The sequence below is a fragment of the Moschus berezovskii genome, chromosome 4, assembly GCF_049115385.1.
Source record: "Moschus berezovskii isolate FMDL1 chromosome 4, NW_MosBer_1.0, whole genome shotgun sequence".
Classification (NCBI taxonomy): Eukaryota; Metazoa; Chordata; class Mammalia; order Artiodactyla; family Moschidae; genus Moschus; species Moschus berezovskii.
The window spans coordinates 71,828,515-71,851,875 of record NC_142463.1 but is presented as its reverse complement, the minus strand read 5'-3'; the positions used below and the strand labels follow the sequence as shown (position 1 = coordinate 71,851,875).

The following is a 23,361-nucleotide window of genomic DNA, read 5'->3' as shown; positions in this document are numbered from 1 at the left end:
AGCCACCTTTGACTCTTTTAGAAATACATTTTAATCCTGGGCCTGTTCTCTCCGTATCGCCCTGTTTCTTTTGGTCTTTTTCTCACAGCATGTTTTGCTTCCAACAGAGGTTCAGTTTCAGTCTTTCCCCTAATACTCTATCGTGAAAGTAAAAACCTGGATGTTCTAAGGTGATGCTTCTCAACAGGGGTGATTTTGCACCCCAGGAGACCTGTGGCAATGTCTGTAGACATTTCTAAGTTGTTTCAATGGGGCCAGGGGGCAGGGGTTACTACTCGCATCCAGCAGGTATAGGCCAGGGATGGTGCTAACCTTCTCATGAGACACAAGATGGTCTCTCACAACAAGAAATTAACTGGCCCAAAATGCCTACAGTACTGGGTTGGGAACCCTCTTCTAAGATCTTATTCTAAGGTTTTACTAAGTTGCTTGATTTCTAGTAGAAACTGATTAAAATGAAAGTTACCTCCTTTGATTCCCTACTTTCTCTTTTCATTTACATCTTTTATAGGAAAAAGCTAGTTTCAGCATACATGCTAAGGGTAGGTCTTTTATTTTCAGTTTACAGGACAAGGATCAGTGGTTATGTTTATGACAAGTGGGGGTAGGTGAGAGGAGGCTATTTACACTACCATTCTCCTTACCCCGGCCAGTCCTAACCACGATACTCTATGTCATGGGACCAGGTGAAAAATAGAAGGGACAAGGTAATACAGACAGAGAAAAAGGGAAAAAAAAAATCCAGGTGAAGCCAGTGGAAGGCAGTACCTATCCCATGTGGACTGGATAATTCTTTCCAGTGGCCACTGGATAAGAGGAAATATCTATGAATCCAAATAAAGTTATAACAAAAAATTTTTTAATTCAATTAAGAACTTAAATCATGGACTTTCTACAAGATACTACTTTTAAACTCAACATAATGTTTATAATTACCTAAAACTTACATTTCTTCTGAGGAGCAATAATCTAATGAATACAATACTCAAATACTTTTGCTTTTATTTTCCTCTTGTATCATACTAAATAACAGACCTGCTGTAGCAAGTATAACTCATTTGGTATAATTTAGAAATTTCGAGAAACTACTGAACATTCTAGGTCACTAGACCATTATAGTAATTCATTATCATAGTACACGTTAAAATGGTGCCTTTTTACAAACACTTTGGAAAACTGACAGTACATACTAAATACCAAATATGTACACACCCTTCAACCCAACAATTCCACTTTCAGGTATAGATTCAACACAGACGCATGTATATACTCACGAAATGACAGGCTTAAGAATGTTCTCCACAGAATTATTCATACTAGTCCAGAACTAGAAACTATTCAAATGCCCATCAATGACAGAACGGATAAATTCTGCATATAATAAAAATAAACTAATGAAATACTATTCAGCAATAAGAATGAATAAACTACAAATACATGCAACAATGTGAATGAACCTCACTTGGGCAGGTTAAGTAACTACCTCCTAAAATACCTAGGATTGAAGCCCTGAAACCTGTAAATGTTACCTAATATGTCAAAAGTGATCTTGTGGATGTGATTAAATTAATGATCTTGAGATGGGGGATTATCCTGGATTATCCAGGTGGGCCCTAAGTGTAGATGCAGAGTAACATTTGACTACAGAAGAAAGATGATGTGATGATAAAAGCAGAAGCTCTGAACAGAGGAAGAAGGCACAAGCCAAGGATTATAGGCAGACACTGGAAACTGAAAAAAGATAAGGAAATGGATTCTCCACTTACAATTTCCAGGTTGAGGAACCAATCTTGCCTCTGACCTAATAAAACTGATTTTGGACTTCTGATCTTCAGGACTGCAAGAGAATACATTTGTGTCGTTTTAAATCCCTTAAGTTTGTGGTATTTTGTTACAGTGGCATCAGGAAATCAATACACTCAAAAATAAAACAACGAGCAAAAAAAAGAGTGTATTATATATAACAGGATTTACATAAAAGACAGGCAAACTGATTTTAGAAGTCAGAATAGTAGTTACTTCTAGGGAGGAAGAAGAAGGTGTGGAGACGGGGCAAAAGGAGAGCTTCTGGGATGTTCATAATACTGTTTCTTAATCTGAAGGTGGCAAAATGAATATATTTAATTTGTGAAAACCCTATTTATGTATCTTCTACATGTATAGAATATGTAATTTTAAAAACTGATGTCTTTCAACACTTATCAATCTGATAGTCTGCCAAAAAAGACAGACATATTCAAGGACGTGGGGAAAATACCAAACAATAACTTTATTTCTCAAGAATACTAAAAATTTTGTTTCTCTCGCCAAAAGATTTAAAAAATCTCAACAAAAGACAGAATATAATAGTTAACTGCTAAACAATAAACTAAAAGTAAAACACTGCTGAATTAGCTGTTATGCCTGCATCCTAGGACTGTAAATTACAAAAATACAAGTAAAACCACATTTTCTGAAAAAATAGTACACAAAGGAGAAAGTCAAGTACTATATACCAAAAGTTCAAAATTGTTTTGGGGGGCGTAAGATTCTTGAAACTAGTAAAAATGGTAATAACAGAAATCTCATGCCATCAATATGTACAGATCATTAAATATAAAAACAATTTATAAAACACATCAGATTTTATTGCTTGAAGAATACAGCATATGAAAATCACAAGAATGTCAAAATGAAAGTCACTAGGATTTGAACATATAATACATTATCAGATGCAGTAAAATATTAACCTGAACTCTGCATCAAAAAAAAAAGTATGGAAAATATCTACGTTTTTTCCTAAGAAACAGATATACTTAAAATAGAAAGTATAAGGATGTTACAGTACAAATTAGAAAAGCCAACACTTATTAACTTATTATTTCTTAGACTAGACTACCTTTGGTACTTAAACTTTTAAAAAAAACAATCCCTTCTATCTTGTTCAAAAGCACTCATGGATACAGTATCAACTTTAACTCAAAACATTCAGCAGGATTAACCTATTTGTGTCATGGCAGAAGTGTATTTAATAAATGTGTAACAATATTTCACTTTCTCTAAAACTGCAAAATATGATCATTAAGAAATCTAATACTTGTACATTTGACTTATTTAGCTTTTCAATTAAAACTGGAATTCTAGCAGCCACAATCTATCTTTAGACCTGGTGAATACACAAATTTAAATGATTTGGCAACTGACATAGTAATTTAGATTACTTCATACTATTTTAAGTGGCTTTTCAATTTTTTTTTCCAAAATATAAACACAATAGGCCAGTTCTTCAAAACACTGGATTCCGATAAAAATCACTATCATACTTTACTTATTAGAACCAAATTAAAGCTTTTCCCTTTTAATAAGCAGGTTAAAATTATTTATGTTTCATATAGGGCTAATCAATTATGACACATTTTCTTAAACAAAACAAAACCAATCCTTTTTTAAAGCTATCACTAAATTATGATGGAGATAATGATGCCATTTCAAAGGAAGTATTGGACACTCTAGGCCATCTAGTCAAGAAACTGTAAAATAATGCTTAAAAACAAACAACAAGGAAACTATAACTACAAGTTAAATTACAAAAAGAATCCCCTCTTATAACAAGCATGCTCATTAACTGTCATTTCTTTCCCCTAGGAAAGGTCTTAATATTCGTGAACCAACCAATGCAACCTAAGCAATTGCTTCACAAGATGGACTAAGCAAGTAATACTATTAATGATTACTGGAGTGAAATACTAAGAATCATGACAGTCCTCAAAACTGGGCAGTCTTTGAAATGTAATAGTGTAGCTGAAGATGAATTATGCTATAATAAAACTTAAGTTTTTAGCTCTACATAAAATAAAAACAAAATTGAAAATATAACCTACCAAATTTTACAACTACTACTGAACATACGCCTTCCTAGTTTCTGAATGCCTTGAGATCTTTTTTAAACAAGTATATTTATCTGAGCATGTATGTTTATTGCCTGTATAGATATATTCATTTTAAAAGACAAAATCCAGATACTGCAAAACTGAGCTTTGTTTTTTCACCAACCTGATCTAATGTCTACTATATCACACAGCACCTCCCCCCAATAATTTAAAATTCCCAATTTTTAATTTAGTTAAAAGGGCAGAGGAAATGCAAATGAAGATTTAGAGCTTCTGTATAAATTTCACTGTATTTTTATAAACTTGAAGTTTTCTGTAACACTGTTTATTGATCAAACAGACTCACTGCTATCTAAAATTTCATAAACACCATTAAAAATTCAAAATTGATATTATACTGAACCTTAAATTTTCAACAGTTCAAAGAGACAGATTTTACATGAATAGCACACAACAGATGAAACTTAACAGCAGATATCCCTAGAATACCAATGGCAAGTCCACCAAAATGCAAAATTACACGTAAGCATTTTTTCACTGTTTTCTTGTGCAGGGAAAAACATTTTAGAGGAAATAGAAACTCAGCTGGTAAATTTCAGATATCATCATCATCTTCTTCATCCTGAGAAGATCCTGCCTGGTTGGATGCACTTGCTGATGCAGCAGCAAGCTGTGCTTGTTGGGCAGCTTGCTGCATTTGAAGCCACTCCTGTTGGGCCAATTCTGCTTGTTGCTGTCTAGCCTAAACATAAAAAACATAAAAAAAATTTTTTTTTAAACCTGTAACATGCACACTTTGTATATTAAGATAACCATAAACTTAGTCATTATTAAATTGGGTATTTTCCAACCACTGTTGCTGTACATCAGGACAAAATGAACTCTGTAAGAAAATATAATGAGAGACTGCTTCTTCTCAATTCTCTTAAGGGAGAGTTTCCAAAAGTTTCCATAAAAGTTTTCTATAAAAGTTTCCTGTTATGTCAAATAATGAATTCAGTTGATTCTTCAACTGAAGAATCTAAAAAAGTCCACAGAAAAATCACAACATTCTCTCTCTGGTTTTCTTTCCCCTGCATTTCTCTCTGCTTTGTTTCACTTGACTCTTCTGCCCTCTCAGCTTATAATTTTGACGTAAATATTTGCAATCTAAAAATTGTATCTATGGTTTAGAATTTCACTAGTACAGTACCTCTTTTACAGAAAAGTACTGAACATGAATGCAATAGCTTGATATTTCTTTCAAATTTCTATCATAGTTCCCTATCCTATAGATACATTTCTTTCTTCTTCTGCCCATTTCCCCTCTTTATAAATGCACATGTATGAATGCACACACACACACACAGAACATACCCTTCCCACTTACAAACTAGTGAAAATACTTATCTAATACTGAATTTAAGTAGGATAGTTAAAATCCATTCATTTGAAATAACCTCTATAAAAATCACCACTGGATCTGAGAAACCAAGGTATATCCACATGCATTACACGCCCTGTTGTACGAGCTAAGGTTCCTTCCAATTCCATCTATTAGCAGAAAAACCATACCAAAAAGGGAAAAATGAATCTGTTCCTGAAAAACATCACATAATTTCCCATTAGGAGTTTACCAAAACAATGTTGTTTCTCCATTTCTGCCTTTTTTCAGAATTAATCTTTTAGCCTGGCTCATTCCCACATTTAGGAATGGCCAATTGCTAGCCAGTATTTTAAACACACATCAGTTTCCTTGATCTTTCTAGGCCACATTCTCCACTCTATTTCATAGTCTATAATTCTCTATGCATTCCCATACCTATTTTGTTCTTTAGTTACCTGAGCATATTATCTTTTTTCTCCTCTAGACTTGAGAATAGAAAATGTTTCCATATTCATTGTTGCTTTCCCAACATATAGGCCCCAAGGAGTTTCTGAATGAACGAATGTTTTGTGGGAAAACAATAATGCTCAGCATAACCTTAAGATTTTTTACCATGTACATTTCTAACTTTTCTTAATAATGTTATGAATTTATTATCCAAACATTCCCTGGGGATAATTATAATACATAAAAAATCATTTAATTGTTACCAATTAAGTCCAAATTTCTCAGCCTAGAATTTAGACCCTCCAAATTACGGTCTGCTCCACTATATTTTCTCTAATCTTCTTTCAAAGCATTTATCTTGTGTTAAAAAAAAAAAAACCCACCTAGAACATAAAATGTTTTCCAAGTATACTTCATACTTTCCCATTTTTGCTACCTTTACTCATGCTGATAGTCATTCTTTTTGAAATCTGATTTTCTACCTACTGTAATTCCTCTCTTCCTTTAAGTACTCCTGAAATACTATTTTCACCAGTAAGTTTGTTCCTGATTCCTTCCAGTATTACTTGGGGTCTAATAAGGAGATAGAAGTCACACTAGTTAGGAAAACAGAAAGAATGTAAATATAAAAGATCATTAACCAAGTATAAAGGTGATAACTAGGTAATCGAAGAGGCAAGAAACAAACACTAAGATTTGTGCATGGCAACTACAGGAAGCAGCCACCAACCTTAAAATTGAAACAAGGGAAGAGGTTGAAATTTTTAAAACTTAGAAGGTTTGAGGAGCAAACCACAGAACTGAAACTCAGACTTCTGAAGAAGGAGTATATTTGGCTGGTACTACCATCTCTAACTGGCCGTCTCTAAGTTTAGAAGAGGGCCCTAAGGTTTGAGACCCACATACCTGAGGAAAGGTTTGCATGTTCGGGTTGGTTCTGTAAGTATTAGAGAAACTGCAAATCAGATTCAGTTGCTGCTACAGGAAAAAACTGATGCAGCCAGGGTGAAGCATTGCTGTGTTGCTCAAAGGAACCTGAAGCCAACTGGAAGTAAAAGAAAGGGACAAGTGCCTTCTTCCACCCAGCCATGTAATCTCCCTTCAGAGCCCCCCACTAGCAGCAGGGTCTAGGGTAGTCAGCTAGAAAAGCAGAAACACGGTTTGCAGACTACTGGGCCCATTCTCAAAGCTAGTATAGGAAGTGGGTATCATGCTGAAACAATTGCTTAGTAATTGGCACACTTCTACATTAAAATCTGTACTTGGGGATCTCTTTATATCTTCCTCATGAGCAGTCAACCTCATATATCAGATGTTAAGGTATCTATATTAAACCTCCCCTCTGAGACAAAAATGTTTTTTGTGTTTGTTTCGGAAATTAAAGACCAGGTATTCTAGTAATTACTTCTACCTATTTTTATAAAGAAATATGGAAAATATTTCCATAATACACAGGCATATTTACTACTATGGCAGGAATACCCAGAGTTCAAAACGGACTAAGAATGCTTCACAGAAAATACTTGAAAATTGTAGGGCAAACCAAATATATCAATTTAATCAACTTAAGAATACCTACTCTGTGGCCTAATCAACTATAAATAGGTGTAATTTTGTGGTGCAAAAAAAATTCAAATAATCTTAAGTCTCTACACAGATTTTATTGCAAAGCTGCTTTATCTCCTAGTTTGTTCATTATCTTGTAGTTTGTTCAATGATTTGCAAAGACATGTACTGGTTATACGTAAAATTTAACTGACTTTTTAAGGTACCATTGCCCCTTATCAGCACCCATACTTTTCACACTGAACAAAAAGCACTCTGATACCTTCAAAATCAATACTGATTGGTAAATATTATTTGTATTCATGTCTATAGATTTAAAATTTCAATGGTATTTATTCTAATTTCTTTCCTCCCATCCTGCTTCTTACCCAATCCATCCAAAGTATTTTCCTTCCAAAATGGAAGAGTGAAAGAGAAGTAAATAGGCATTACTTGCTAACCCACTTCTTCTGGAAATTTTCATTATGTTTTAAGACTCCCACTCCCACATACTAATACGATTCATTTACAATTTACAGTTAACTTTAACCTCAACATATTAGTGGTACCTCCATTTCAAATATTTGCTGCTAGCTGTGAAAGACAGCTTCAAAAGAGGCTGCTTTTTGTTAGTATGTAAAATAAAGTCTAAATATTGAGTGAAATGAAAGTTATGAAAAAGATGATATAATAATTTATCAGTTCCATTCATATTTAAGACTAAAGTATTAATACTACGTGCTCTAGGAAAAGTACTAAGCAGCTACAATAATTTTACTTCTCTTCTGACTTTTCTCACAAGAGCAAAGAAATATTAGGGTATTTTTTATCCATAGGTCAGGGCAAGACATAAAGGAGATAAGGAAGGAAAAAAAAAACAGATGACAAGGGTAGAAAAGTGAAGACAGAATTTTCAGCCAATAGATTAATTCCTTCATTCAACTTTTTGTCATAGAAATGATAAAGCACATTCATTCCACTTAAAAGTTCCAAAATAAAATTTAAGTAAACAAAATGGTGGCTAGAATATTGGCATAGTATTGCAGAAAGAGCACAGGTTTTGAAGTCAGAAGATATTTACCCATTTCATTTGTCTAAGTCAATCCTTCCCAGTAAACTAAGCTTCATAATGACATAACCACGTCTTTTTTTACACTATTATAAGCTTAGCACCTAGCACTATATCTGGTAAATAGTGAAGACTTTAATAATAAATATCTGTAGAACAAAGGATCTCATGCAAGCCTCTCCATCTGCTTTTTTTTTTTTTTGAGTCTGTTTCTTAAAGTGTCAATGGGTAGAGTAAAATTTGTATTGTTCATTAAAAACTCTGCAAAGTATATAAAGTATTTAGCAGAGCATCTTTCCCTTTATCAAATATTTACTTTGGCACCCTGTAGCTGATCTACCATAGTAGAGACTCAATAAATAACAGCCACTAGTTTTTTTATTTTTATTTATTTATTTATTTTTAGTTCAGTTCAGTCGCTCAGTCGTGTCCGACTCTCCGCGACCCCATGAATCACAGCACGCCAGGCCTCCCTGTCCATCACCAACTCCCGGAGTTCACTCAAACTCATGTCCACAGAGTCGGTGATGCCATCCAGCCATCTCATTCTCTGTCGTCTGGAGGCTAATTATTTTACAATATCATATTGGTTGGTTTTGCCATACATTGACATGAATCCGCCCCAAGTGTATATGAGTTCCCCTTTCTGAACCCCCCTCCCACCTCCCTCCTCTCCTTATCCTCCCTCTGGGTAATCCCCGCACACCAGCACCGAGCATCCTGTATCATGCATTGACCCTGAACTGGCGATTCATTTCACATATGATAATATACATGTTTCAATGCCATTCTCCCAAATCATCCCACTCTCACCCTCTCCCACAGAGTCCCAAAGACTGTTCTATACATCTGTGTCTCTTTTGCTGTCTCGTATACAGGGTTATCATTTCCATCTTTCTAAATTCCCTATATATGCGTTAGTATACTGTATTGGATGGAGGAACCTGGTAGGCTGCAGTCCATGGGGTCGCTAAGGGTCGGACATGACTGAGCGACTTCACTTTCACTTTCCACTTTCACACATTGGAGAAGGAAATGGCAACCCACTCCAGTGTTCTTGCCTGGAGAATCCCAGGGACGGGGGAGCCTGGTGGGCTTCCGTCTATGGGGTCACACAGAGTCGGACACGACTGAAGTGACTTAGCAGCAGCAGCATACTGTATTGGTGTTTTTCTTTCTGGCTTACTTCACTATGTATAATAGGCTCCAGTTTCATCCACCTCATTAGAACTGATTCAAATGCATTCTTTTTAATGGCTGAGTAATACTCTATTGTGTATATGTATCAAAGCTTTCTTATCCATTCGTCTGCAGATAGACATCTAGGTTACTTCCATGTCCTCGCTATTATAAACAGTGCTGCGATGAACGCCACTAGTTTTTTAAAAAAATGATCAATCCTCCATTGGTACCTCATATTCCTATGGATTATAACACTGTTTGCATGTGGTCATGCCTGCCTCAAAGGCTTTTCTACTTTAGCACTTATTTTCTATGTTGTTGTGAGAATTAAACAATACTGGTAAATCATTTGGCACATGATTAACACATGGTTAGAACTCAATAAACATTGGTAAGCTTTATCTTCCTTATCAGTTTAAATGGTATCTGGTGTCTAGTGCTTGATAACTTAAAATTTAAATACTTTTTAATATAAACCAAACTGGTTGTTAAAGACTATAAAGAGATCAGTTATGAAGCTAATCTGGAAGAGATGACTTAAAATGGTATTTCCTAGTTCTAATGGCAATTACAGTAACTTGTAACAATTCTCACCTCTTCTATTCAAACCAAACCTGTCTTTCATTTTCAAATGAGAAGCCAGAACTTTGTAGGGAAAAAATAGCCTCACTTCTCCCCGGCCTTTTTTTTTCATAATGGCGAACAGATTCTTGAACCTCCTCAAACTTCAGAATCATAATTTGGAAGATCAAGGTTGAAGTAAATGATTTCAAAAGTCTGTTCCACCCCTAGAGTTCTGTGCTTCCCTGACTCATCAATTTAACTCAGTCATTTATTCAACAAATATTTATTGAATACTCCGTCTGTGCTAGTTGCCATGTTAGATGGGTGCTGCTGCTGCAGGGACAGACAATTGTAAATGACCACAAAGCACTATTCCTATGATGAAATAAGTGTCTCTACGGAACTGAAACACTGTGTTTTACATCCTCTTTACCACAGAATCACCTCTGACTCAATGATTTAGGTCTAACTTTCAAGATCTTCCCACTGGAAAGTGAGTTCAATGCTTTATTTCAAAAAAGTATGTACTTATAGAGAGTTTGCTTGAGCAATCTGAGCATTTCAGTAGTACCCAGAAATGGAATGGACTATTTTTTAAGCTGTTCTTGTAAATCTTCAAGTTCGTAATTCCTTGCTCCTGCCTTTGCAGGGTAAGTAGGAAGGAGGTACAGAGAAGAGCAAGTGAAAATATCATTAAGATGTCTCAATCCCTGATGATAAATTTAGCCTTGGACAGTGATCTGCATTCTTAACAACCAGGTTATTAAGCTCTCAGTCTTATATGGAGTGAATATTCAGTCATTCAAGGATCACTGTCGGGTTTCCCTCGTGGCTCAGTGGTAACTCACCTGCCAATGCAGGAGACATGGGTTCGATCCCTGACCCAGAAAGATCCCACATGCCGTGGAACAGTTAAGCCTGTGTATTACAACTACTGAGCATGTGCTGTAGAGCCCAGGGGCTACAACTACTGAAGCCCGTGCAACCTGGAGCTCGAGCTCCATGACAAGAGAATCCACCACAAGAAGAAGCTCCCGCACTGCAACTAGAGAGTAGCCCCTGCTAACTGCAACTACAGAAAAGCTCACATACTAATGAAGACCCAGCACAGCCAAACATAAATGAATAAATAATTTTTTAAAAAAGGAAAGAATCACTGTACACTGTAACTATCTTCTCCCCAGCTTCAAGGAACCTGGCAGAAGAGGAGAGAATGCCAGTTTTTCCCTCTCAATTTCTTCTTGTTTTTGCCTGTGGGTATTCTGGACCAGGCCCAGTGCATCCCACGCCTGAGTGGAAAGGAAATGAAAAGCTTTTTTCCTTGCATCAGCATGGGGTATATGCGCATATTGGTTGTTGTATTATTCACTCCACGTGGAAGCTGTGTTGCATGCTGCATGGGCTTCATCTCCTAATCCTCATCCCTAGGTATCTTTATCAGGTAATGAATGCTGCCAGCCTTTGTTGCCTCTGCTATAACACGAAGGCACAGTGAGTCATGGAGACAAAGAGTAAGAAATACTATAGCGGTCATCTTTGGAAAATATGATCTTCCACAGAGGGATGCTCCAAAATATGTTACAGAGCTTGTTTCTACTGTCACCAAGGGACCTGGAAGGGAATGAAGAAGGTACTCAGGATTCTGACAGTGGGCTAAGGCAGGCCAAGAAGATGGTAAAGCAGTAACACTGGAGAAATTCTGAAAGGCTAGTCACAAACTCCACTCAATTCCAGCTCCCGGTGGCCTCCTTTTTAAAAAAACAGAGGGAAATAACAAATAGTTCTTGTTGCTAATCCTCCACAGACTGGACATCAGAACAAGCAAAAGAGGAGAAAAGTTTTCTGCCTTTCTCTGTTCCACTGGCCCTTCAAAGTTTTTAAGATTAGAGTGTTTTAAAGGTATAGTAAAGACCTAAGTTAACTAAAAAGTAAATGTTAGTCAGATTTTTTTTATATGCCATTCGTCTAAAAATTTGACAAAATATTTTCTCACCAGTCCATCAGTTTAAATCTTATGAATGTTTAGGTATATTTTCATGCTTTTAAATGGTCATTCTGCCTGAAAAAAACATCAAAGTAAAGTCTCAGTAGTCATTTGGAGTTGTTCTCCTCAGAAAACAGGTTGCTGCAAATATTTACTTTTATACAAAGTAAACAGCCAGCCAAATAGTGTCAAACTGGCCAGATCTAACATCGAACACTATGATCAAACAATCAGCCACAAAAACAAAATTTTTTGGACGTGCATATTGACTTGGGATATGATTTTAGAAAACAGTATGATTTTTGGTGTACAAAAAGGGTCAGAGTCACATGAAATAATTTAGTATGTGTTACTTACTTTTGCAAATAATTCCTGTTGCTGTCTCAATAATTCTTCTTCGGGAATGCCAAGATTTTCCAAACGAGAACTGGCCTTTCTTCTTTTTAATGCTACTGTCTTGCATTCTTGTAAGACTTCTTTTACTTCACTGATATAAGAGCCAAAGCCTAAACTTTCCAGTGCTGGGAAAATGAAAATATGAAAACATCAGAAAGTGATAAAACACCACTTTTTCTTCACCAATGGAATATTCTGTGAAGCTTGCCAGTCAGGGGAGGTGTCTGGAGGGGAAGATTGTCTTCTAGTAATTTTACCTATTTTACGGTGCACAATAATCATCCATATGGTTAAGACAAAATATTTTATCAGCTTTCTTAATATTAGATTGCAAATTAGTTAAAACTTAAGGAACATATCAAGGCACAGGCCTTCAACCTTTCCTTTTCTTTTTAATTTTTTAAAAACTAAAGCATTTCCTGTGAGGAAAGAAAAAAAAGGCTCAATGTAAGAACATGTGGTTTTATTAAGAAAACATTTTTCCTATACCACTCATAGTAAATAAATCATTAAGTCAGTCATTTTCTTAAAGAATACAAAAAAAGGGAATATTTGGAATATATTTGTTAATAAAACGGCTTAAATAAAGTAGGCTGGTAACATAAGCTTTATCTAACTTACAGTAGGATAGAAGGAAAGAATAGTTAAGTTCTTTTGTATAATACACCAACAGGAAACTATTTTTAGCCAAGACACTCAACCTGCCAAGTTTAAGAAATACTGCTGGAAATAACTTATGAAATTCGGAATTTGTTCAGTCAAAGACACTGAAAATCAAACTTAACAAGAACTACTGCAAAAATATTTAAAGTGATGTGGCAGAAAAACTGAGATAAAGGAAGATAAGGATAAAAGAAATATCAAAAATATTCTATTTTTTCACACTTATAAAGAAAAATTTATAAGAAAATAATGCTTTCTGTAATTGAGAAAGACAAAGCATAAAATCTCCTTTTGGTTCACATTATTTAAAATTATATAGTTTTATATATGTTGTCTAATGCCCCAAAGTCATATTTTGCTTTCTGATCCAACAATGAAATACAGGTGGTAAAAAAAATAATAAATGAACTTAAATTATTTTTACAGACTTTCAACAGTTATGATGAACTAGACTCCCTCAGTAAAGATGCCCTAAGTTCTCACTCTAGGAATTTGCTTTTCAGAGAGAATACCAAATATACCTTTAAAATGTATATTCCCATGTAAGCTGAGATTTTTAAATCATCTTGAGTGATCTACAGTTTTAAATTATTTCGTATGTTAAGCTGTTTTCATCAACCATCTTTAGAAATAACCTGATGTCAAGAAGTAGACTGTTACTACTTGAATTTTAACTTACAGACCCCATCTTTTGACCCTCCCCAAATTTCAATAAGACATTATTCTGAGTTCTATCTACCAAATTACCAAATTAACTACCACCTAACTCCTGGCCTCAAGGAGCTTGAGGGCATAGCAGGAAATTAAGTGAAAACTAGGCAGCCTAAATTTTTTACTTGAATTGACAGACATTATTTTTTAAGCGTTAATGCTAGAAGCCAAAGTTTTTCATTTGTATTTTCTCTTTTTAAAGGCACAAGCATAGTTCAGTTCAGTCGCTCAGTCGTGTCCAACTCTTTGCGACCCCATGAATCACAGGACGCCAGGTCTCCCTGTCCATCACCAACTCCTGGAGTTCACTCAAACTCATGTCCATCGAGTAGGTGATGCCATCCAGCCATCTCATTCTCGGTCATCCCCTTCTCCTCCCGCCCCCAATCCTTCCCAGCATCAGAGTCTTTTCCAGTGAGTCAACTCGTCGCATGAGGTGGCCAAAGTAGTGTATTTTCAATAATACTGGCTGGAAATAATATCAAAAGAAACTAGTAAATGACTTATGGTGTCCCACTACAATCTAAAGAAAAGTTTTATTTCCTTAGCCCTACAACCAAACTAAAAAGCAGAGACATTACTTTGCCAACAAAGGTCTGTCTAATCAAGGCTATGGTTTTTCCAGTGGTCATGTATGGATGTAAGAGTTGGACGATAAAGAAAGCTGAGCGCCAAAAAATTGATGCTTTTGAACTGTGGTGTTGGAGAAGGCTCTTGAGAGTCCCCTGGACTGCAAGGAAATCCAACCATTCCACCCTAAAGGAGATCAGTCCTGGGTGTTCATTGGAAGGACTGATGTTGAGGCTGAAACTCCAATACTTTGGCCACCTGATGCGAAGAGCTGACTCACTGGAAAAAACCCTGATGCTGGGAAAGACTGAGGGCAGGAGGAGAAGGGGACGACAGAGGATGAGATGGCTGGATGGCATTATCAACTCGATGGACATTGGTTTGGGTGAACTCCCGGAGTTGGTGATGGACAGGGAGGCCTGGTGTGCTGTGGTTCATGGGGTCACAAAGAGCTGGAGACGACTGAGCGACTGATCTGAACTGAACAACAAGATCCTCCAGGATCTAGCCCCAGCTACCTTTCCAGCTTCATTTCTGCCATTAAATCCCTGAATACTTTGCTAAATCTGACCACTCAGCATTTCCCAATAGGCACTGGTTTCCCACATTCATGCTGACAGTAATTCATCACAATCCAGGTCAAACTCTGTCTTTAAATTAAGCTTGCCTGATCCTCCTAGACAGAAATCAATTCAGTTCAGTGGCTCAGTAGTGTCTGACTCTTTGTGACCCCACGGACTCTAGCACACCAGGCTTCCCTGTCCATCACCAACTCCCAGAGCTTGCTCAAACTCATGTCCATCGAGTTGGTGATGCCATCCAACTATCTCATCCTCTGTCATCCCCTTTTCCTCCTGCCTTCAATCTTTCCCAGCATCAGGGTCTTTTCAAATGAGTCAGCTCTTCACATCAGGTGGTCCAAGTATTGGAGTTTCAGCTTCAGCATCAGTCCTTCCAATGAATATTCAGGACTGATTTCCTTCAGAATGGACTGGTTGGATCTCTCTGCAGTCCAAGGGACTCTCAAGAGTCTTCCCCAACACCACACTTCAAAAGCATCATTTCTTTGGGACTCAGCTTTCTTTACAGTCCAACTCTCACATCCACATATGAAAACTGGAAAAACCATAGCTTTGACTAGACGGATGTTTGTTAGCAATGTTAATGTTTCTGCTTTTTAATATGCTGTCTAGGTGGGTCATAACTTTTCTTCCAAGGAGCAAGAGTCTTTTAATTTCATGGCTGAAGTCATCATCTGTAGTGATTTTGGAGCCCAAGAAAGCAGTCTCTCACTGCTTCCACTGTTTCCCCATCTATCTGCCATGAAGAGATGGGACCACATGCCACGATCTTAGTTTTTTGAATGCTGAGTTTTAAGCCAACTTTTTCACTCTCCTCTTTCACTTTCATCAAGAGGCTCTTTTCTTCTTCGTTTTCTGCCGTAAGGGTGGTGTCATCTGCATATCTGAGGTTATTGATATTTCTCCCAGCAATCTTGATACCAGCTTGTGCTTCATCCAGCCCAGCATTTCTCATGATGTACTCTGCATATAAGTTAAATAAGCAGGGTGACAACATACAGCCTTGACGTACTCCTTTCCTGACTTGGAACCAGTCCATTGTTCCATGTCTGGTTCTAACTGTTGCTTCTTGACCTGCATACGGACTTCTCAGGAGGCAGGTAAGGTGGTCTAGTAATTCCATCTCTTTAAGAACTGTCCACAGTTTGTTGTAATCCACACAGTCAAAGGCTTTAATGTAGCAGAAATAGATGTTTTTTGTAGCAGAAATAGATGTTTTTCTGGAATTCTCTTGCTTTTAGACAGAAGTAATCTCCCCTTTTTGAAAACAGAACTTGAAACTCGGTTCTTACTGTGTTTGTATAACCTTGGATATGTCGCTTAGTACCTAAGCTTCGATTTTCCATCTCTAAAATGAGAACAATGTCCATTTCATAATATCTTCCTACAATCAGAAGCACTATAATGGTTAAGCATGCAGCCCCTAAGGCTGCCAGGAATTGACTCCCAGTTCTTAGATTAGCTGTGTGACTTAAGATAAGTTCCTTCACCCCTGTTCTTAGAAAACAAGAATAACAGTACCTACATTTCATCAGATCATGTTGCTATGAAAAATAAACGAATTAAAATAAACAAAGAGCTAAGAACAGAGTCTGGCCCAGAGAAGGAGCAAAATAAAGTATTCATTATTATATTATTGTACTTTGTTACTTTAAGGGTTGGAGGAGTCAACAAGTAATTAACTGAAGGCATTTAACACAATGTCCAACACAGAGGAGCTCCTTACCTAACTTGGACTGTGTATTACTCATCTTCAGTTTTTAAATTTATTTTTTCTCTTACATTTTAAAGAGTACGCTAGTTAAGTGTACAGGACCCAAATAAATGTACAGCTATGCACTGTTGCTTTTCTTGTTTAGTCGCTCAATTGTGTCCAACTCCTTGTGAACCCATGCACTAACTATAGCCCGCCAGGCTCCTCTGTCCATGGGATTCTCCAGACAAGATACAATGGAGTGGGTTGCCATTTCCTATTCCAGGGGATCTTCCCAACCCAGGGATGGAACCTGCATCTTTTGCATTGGCAGGAAGGTTCTTTACCACTGAGCTACCAGGGAAGCCACACAGCTACTACCACCCCATTAAATTCTAGCTAAACGAGTATATTAAATTCGCAAAATTAACAAATCAATGCAATAGAGAGACAACTCTTCAAAATGTCATGAATTCAAAATTAGATATTAAAAACTTCAATCCAATCTACTTAAACCATGGAAGGCCTAGGTTAAAAAAAAGAAAAAAGAATCACTATTAAAATCATTAAGGTTGAGAACACTGCTTTCAAAAGAAAACTGCAAGTAAATCCAAGATTAACATTAAATATTATTGAAAAAGCTGTACTCTCAACACTGAGCACACTGTACTCTTAAAAAAATGGTTCAACAAGATCAGCCATAAATTTAATCTCAAAACTGTATTAATCCTAATTTTAAACACATTTTGGCTAACAAACATGATTAACTGGATATAGCATTTTCTAAACAGGGATATTTTACATCTGTTATCATTCAGTAGTAATACACCCATTTTACATAAAGGAGAATCTTAGGATAAGGGAAATGTCTCCTAAGCAGGACCATCTTAGTTGTGCAGGTTGTTCAGTACACAACAGCAACATATCTGAGGAGAGCCATTCATACTGTAAACATCATAGATTTAAATTATTATGGCATTTTTTCTGGCAGTTGGTAATAAAGGTTTTCAAGGAAGGAGTATCTTTTTCTAATTTGTACAAAGGAATTTTATGGACTGATGATGGCCCTGGCTCTAAGGATCTCAGAGTAAAAGCTAAAACAATAAAAATAAATAAAATGAATAATAGTACATCTATTTTTAAATTTGTGGATATAACACATATCACTTGTTTCTCAGAGGTCTGCTGACATCTACCTTAAAACTGTATCCAGAAAAGCACACAGCATATTAGAGGGGGAAAAACCCTTAGCAATATTTTTTCAATTTGAAAGACAGTTAGTTATAAGATGACTACTTAAAAAAAAAAAAGGTAAAAATGTACACCCAACAACAATTTTAACACAGGCATATCTTATATTTTACAGTAATGATGTACTCCCCAAAAGTTTTAACATGAATTTGTGTGAATTATTTTATCCTTCAAATACATAGTGTATGCTTTTCATTTAAAAAAAACTAAAATACAAAAAATGGCATTCTCTAATTTCTCTACTTTCTTTTGTTTGTACGTTAGGGGAGGGAGTTGCTATAGTTCACTTAAATACATTGAGAAGGTAAGTCAAAGTGATTTCTTGGCTTAATGGCCTAACAAAGACCCTTAAGAATCATGTCATCTATGGCAGCGTTTCCCAAACTTTTTGGCATCAGGGACCAGTTATGTGGTAGACAATTTTTCCATGGTGGTAATGCGAGTGATGATAAGAGGCAGATGAAGCTTCCTGCTCACCCACTGCTCACCCTCCTGCTGTGTGGCCCAGTTCTAACCAGGGATTGGGGATCTCTTCTCTACTATCACCACTCCTGGGAATCCAGGACAACAATGAGAGATGGATGGCAGAGCAAGAATCAAATATCATTCATCTTTATACCCTTAGCAGTATTTAGCACAGTGCCAATTCAAAAGTTAACTGTTGGGTGGAAGAAGGAACACAAAAACAAAAGACATATTGATTATAAAGAAGATAGTAAAGTCCTAACTTGAAAAGTACCTGTGTGTGATAAATTGTTCAATGCAAATTACATGTGCCCCTTCAGAAAAAAAGTATCAGTATGGATGCTTATCTAGGCAATATAATACTATTCTCATTATTATTACTAGTATTATAATACAACTTCTTTGCAATCACTCAGATCCCCTGATTGCAAAACTACTTCAAATCCACTTTCCAAAACAGACTGTGGTTGAAGCTTTAGAACAAGGATACTTAAAGTATGGTCTGTGGATTTGTATCACAACTGCATGTAATTGTCTGCAATGAGTTAAGTACGGAAACTCAAAGTCAAGCATTTTAAGAGCCTTCACAGCAAAACTGTAGCTATGTGAAGTGATGGCTGTGTTAACTATTTTTATTGTGACAATTAACTCATAATATACACCACACACCAAATCATTAGGTTGTAAACTTTAAACTTACACAATGTTATACGTCAATTATAGTTAAAAAAGCTGGGGAAAAAAAGAAACTTTATAGCAATTTGACAGTAATTTTATTTCCATTGAATGCAGTATCAAAATTTTTCATTTTGTTTTTCTAGTGACTCATTTTTATTGTCTTTTACCAAGTACCAGCGTGAGAGGGACTGGAGCAATACAACTGCTGAAGTGAATCCTCGGAGACTTTTTCAAAGTTTCACTAACTTGCAATTACTGTTCTCAAAAAAGGAAGAAAGAAAATGTAGCAACAGATTTTAAATGCAGAAATAAAAATAGTATCATTTAAACTATTCCTATTTATACTTTCTCTTTACAAATAGCATCATGAGATAAGGTTAAACATAACAGACCTTCAGCTTTACATTTTAATCAGGATCATATAAAGTTTTTAAATTATAATTGTAGCATATATTTCATATAAGTTTCTCAATTCTGACTGATTCTCAATAATTGCTAATTATACCGGAAACTATTAAGTATTATTTATACATAAATGGGGAAACCTTAGTTAACAGATGGTAAAGAGTCTGCCTGCAGTGTGGGAGACCCAGGTTTGATCCCTGGGTTGGGAAGATCCCCTGGAGAAGGAAATGGCAACCCACTCCAGTACTCTTGCTGGAAAATTCCAGGGACTGAGGAGCCTGGTGGGCTACAGTCCGCGGGGTCGCAGAGTCGGACACAAATGAGCGACTTCACTTCAAACGCTTCACAGTATACTTCGCAGTTCTTAACACTCAATGTCAGTTCTTTCCATAATGCAACAGAACACGTTAGAACTCATTTAAGAATGTGTTCACAGAAACCCAGAAACAAAATAAAAACATCTTTTAAGTGTAGAACTCCCTCTATTTGTGTGTATGTTATCTTCAATGCCAAGTCCAAATGAGCAAAATTCTTAAACTCAAAATAAGCAAAATATTTATATTAAATTTTTAAAAAATTTTAACTAGGTTATATAATTTCAGATTTACCGGTAATAAAATTTGTTCAAATTTGGCTTACACTTTACGAAACTGCCTCAAAATTTGCTCTGAGAAGGCAAAGCAAAGTGGCAAGTGAAATGTCCTGAAGCAAAGTCTAGTTCATTAAACTTATTACTAAAAAAATCCAAACTTAAATATGTGAGAATCAAACCACTTTAAAATGTACATTATTCCACTTGGATATATTCCTAAATAATCAAATTGACAGAACAGCATTAAAAAAATGTCATAATCAGCTTTCCAGTGTTAGTCTATAAAATTACACTTTAAACAACTAAAAAAATACACACCTTAAGGATTTCTTTTAAAAAATTTTAATCACTCAGGACAAAAATTTCTTTAAATGATTAAGCAATAGGAGATTATACAGTCTATCCCTCTAACTGGGGAGAATTTGGGGTTAAAATGTACATCCTTATCTATACTTAACAGCAATGTTACAAGAAAACAAAAGTAATTTTATAAAGCTGTAACAGGTCAACACATTTTTTTTTAATTAATAAATCATCCTCAGTACATAAGGAAAATGCTTTCACTGGAACTTTCTGACTCATACATTAAACTGAATTTAGCATATCCCAAAGTTGAGCTATTTAGCTAGCATACAGCTAGCTACAGCTGCACTTTTCTTTCATCATGTCAATCAGAAATCTAAATATATCCTAGAAAAGAATAAACTCTACCCAAGAAGACAGATTGTAAGGCATTATTAGATTTTTGGAAAGATCCCCACTTCTGTGGTGTAAACAAATGTTTAAGCAGATCCTTCTGAAATCTTTTGCAATTTTCATTAGAAAGGCAATGTTGATAAAAGATCCGTTTTCCCTTTTATGAGTTATAAAAGGAAATTACAGCTATTTATGTTGGACAATCTTGTGAAAGATTTGTGACAATTGCACATATAATGTAAAAATAAAAACACAAGAGGAAAAATAGACGACTTGGCTTTCATTTTACTTGTCAGAGTACTCTAAACAAGTAGAAGACTAGCTTTAAAGTCAAATATACCTTTTCCTAGGGATTTATTTTTCTCCTTACGTACTGAAATGGAAATGTCAGAGTATGTTTTATATATTAGTAAGAATAAAAAATGCAATTACAGAAGTCATTTCAAAAATGAAATGACAAAATACTTCTGTCAATAATTACCGTAAAATACTGTATATGGTGAATATGAGATGTGTCCTCTACTTCAGAATAACAGGAAAGTCACCTATTAAAAAGTTAAATTATAACAATAAAATGGTAGATAACTGCCTGCCTATCCAAATTAAATTAACAATGAATCTTTTTACCTGACTTCAAAAGCGATCCAGAAATTCTTAGAATTTTAATTGGGTTATTATAAAAGGCAAGCTATCACTTCAAAATTGACTACAACCTTCCCATAAGATTATAGGTACCAGTCACAGAAAGTGCTTCCCAAAACATTATGACTAGTAAATGTCTCCCCATTCCTGAAACAAACAATCAGAATATGGTCCCCCAAAGCCCTATTAACTGAACTAAATCCTTTCCAAGATACAAAAGGAGTAATTGTTAAACTTTCAGAAGTGCTGTTCAATAAACGCTTAAGCGTGTACATCTAAACGGGGACGACAGCAGGAAACAAAAGGGAAATGTTTCACAAAAAAAAAATCTCACAATCTTTAAACCCATGCTTTAAATTTCTACCTCTAAGGAACAATGCAAGCTATGGAACGAAGGAAGAAAGGAAGGAAGGTTAAAGAACACTGGCTGCCTCTCTTACAGAATAGAACTGGAGTGCTTTGGCAACTTGTTGATGAACGGTAGGGACCATGAAACCATTTTTAAAGCAGAAAATATACTCCAGTCAACATTAATAAACTTTACAATTGTGAACATTCATGTTAAGAATATTTTTACTCATGTTCTGAAAATTGATCTTTTCTTCTACACTGGTGAAAAAGGTCGGGTGGGAAAGGGGTGCCCTCTCCACTCAAGCTTGAACTTCCTGTCTGAATTCTAATTCTACAAGAACTTCTGGCTCCTCTCTCAGTTGTCACGATCCAGGTTTCACTTTAGGCAGGCAAAGTTCTTGTTGCTTAGGTTTACCTGGCTGTAACCTGAGACCGCTACTACTACTTTCTTTGGGGGGCTGTTAGCCGACTTAATCGCCTGCAGCTCTCACCTGCATTTGCTGTTTGAAAAGGACCACGAGAATACCACACAGAGGTCTGAAGGCACCGGCTGCCTCCATGCCCGCAATGGCTTTTCAGTTACCAATACTAACCAGGGGACAGAACTGAAGGCTTTGACATGAACGCGTCACGCGACCAGCAGGCTGTCCCTGGCCCCTCTTTGAAACAAAATCCCACAAATACCACTTACCTTGTATGACGTGCTCTGGCGAGATGGTTTTCTTTTCCGATTTGTTGCAAATCTCATTGGCTTCAGAAGATATAAGGTGAATGAATTCAGTGCAGCAGTTCACCACCAGCTCCCGGGCATCGTTGGCCACCCGGACATTGGGGAGAGTCTCTTTGATCATCTTATTGATAGCAGCTCTGGGTATAGTGAGATCATCATCGTTGCCAGATGAGGAAGCCATCGCACCTAATCTCTCGCGCCCCGACTTTTAAAAACTCCTCAACTCCGGTCCACGACGATTTTTCAAAAGGCCGCCCTCGGAGAGCGATCCAGGAGTCCCTCTGAGATGAGCGTGCAGAAAATTAAGGGGCCAGGGGTGGCTGGAGAGAGAGGGGAACACCCGCGTGTGTGAAGGATTTAAGGCGAGGTTGGGAGCAAAGCTGGAATGGGGGGGTGGGTGGGTGCTGAGGATTCTGGAGACAGCACTGCCCACGTCGGAGACGGGAAGGCAAGGTGGTCCGGAATCTGAGCACTGGAGAATCCCCTTCGTGTCTCCTCAGAGGGGCGTGCGCTGTCGTCTAACCGTTCCCCAACGGCGCGGAGCAGAGGCAAGGTCCGGGGGCACTGGTCTGGCCGCGGAACAGGGCGGACACTCAGCGGGCAAGGCTCTACAGAACCGCAGACCCCGCTGCCGCCGCCGCCGCCGCCGCCAGCAGCCGATGCCGCCGCCTCGGCCAAACCATCCTTCAGACACCCGCGCCGCCGCCTTACAACATGTCGGCCGCAGCCGCTGCGGAACCGGGGCGGTCTCCTGGGAACGAATACGGACAGAACCAGGCACACAGGGACCGGCAGCGGCGTCTGCTGTGACCGTTCAGCCCGAACGCAGATCGTGGAAGCCGAAGCCGCCGCAACGGTGGTCCCTCCAGAGGCCAGAGAAGATTTACTGGAAGCCTCTCCCGATACCCTTT

The 23,361-nt window shown here is 37.0% G+C and overlaps 1 protein-coding gene across 1 annotated transcript; it reads right to left on the bottom strand.

Moving 5' to 3' along the window:
* Positions 1–985: 985 nt before the first annotated feature.
* DR1 (down-regulator of transcription 1) lies at positions 986–23,341 on the bottom strand. Its single transcript, XM_055402257.2, has 3 exons — positions 22,412–23,341; positions 12,384–12,547; positions 986–4,611 (listed from the first exon to the last, which is right to left on the bottom strand). Exons 1-3 carry the CDS (start codon positions 22,629–22,631, stop codon positions 4,465–4,467), a joined length of 531 nt encoding a protein of 176 aa, XP_055258232.1. The 5' UTR covers positions 22,632–23,341; the 3' UTR covers positions 986–4,464.
* Between the last annotated feature and the right edge of the window lie 20 nt (positions 23,342–23,361).

Bases quoted from the DNA above. Each gene is read 5' to 3' on its own strand.
- DR1 (XM_055402257.2), bottom strand. From the start codon at position 22,631: ATGGCTTCCTCATCTGGCAACGATGATGATCTCACTATACCCAGAGCT. The intron at 12,548-22,411 runs GTAAGTGGTATT...TCATTTTCCCAG, and splicing joins GCCAGAGCACGTCATACAAG to CACTGGAAAGTTTAGGCTTT. The intron at 4,612-12,383 runs GTAAGTAACACA...TTTTATGTTTAG, and splicing joins AACAGGAATTATTTGCAAAA to GCTAGACAGCAACAAGCAGA.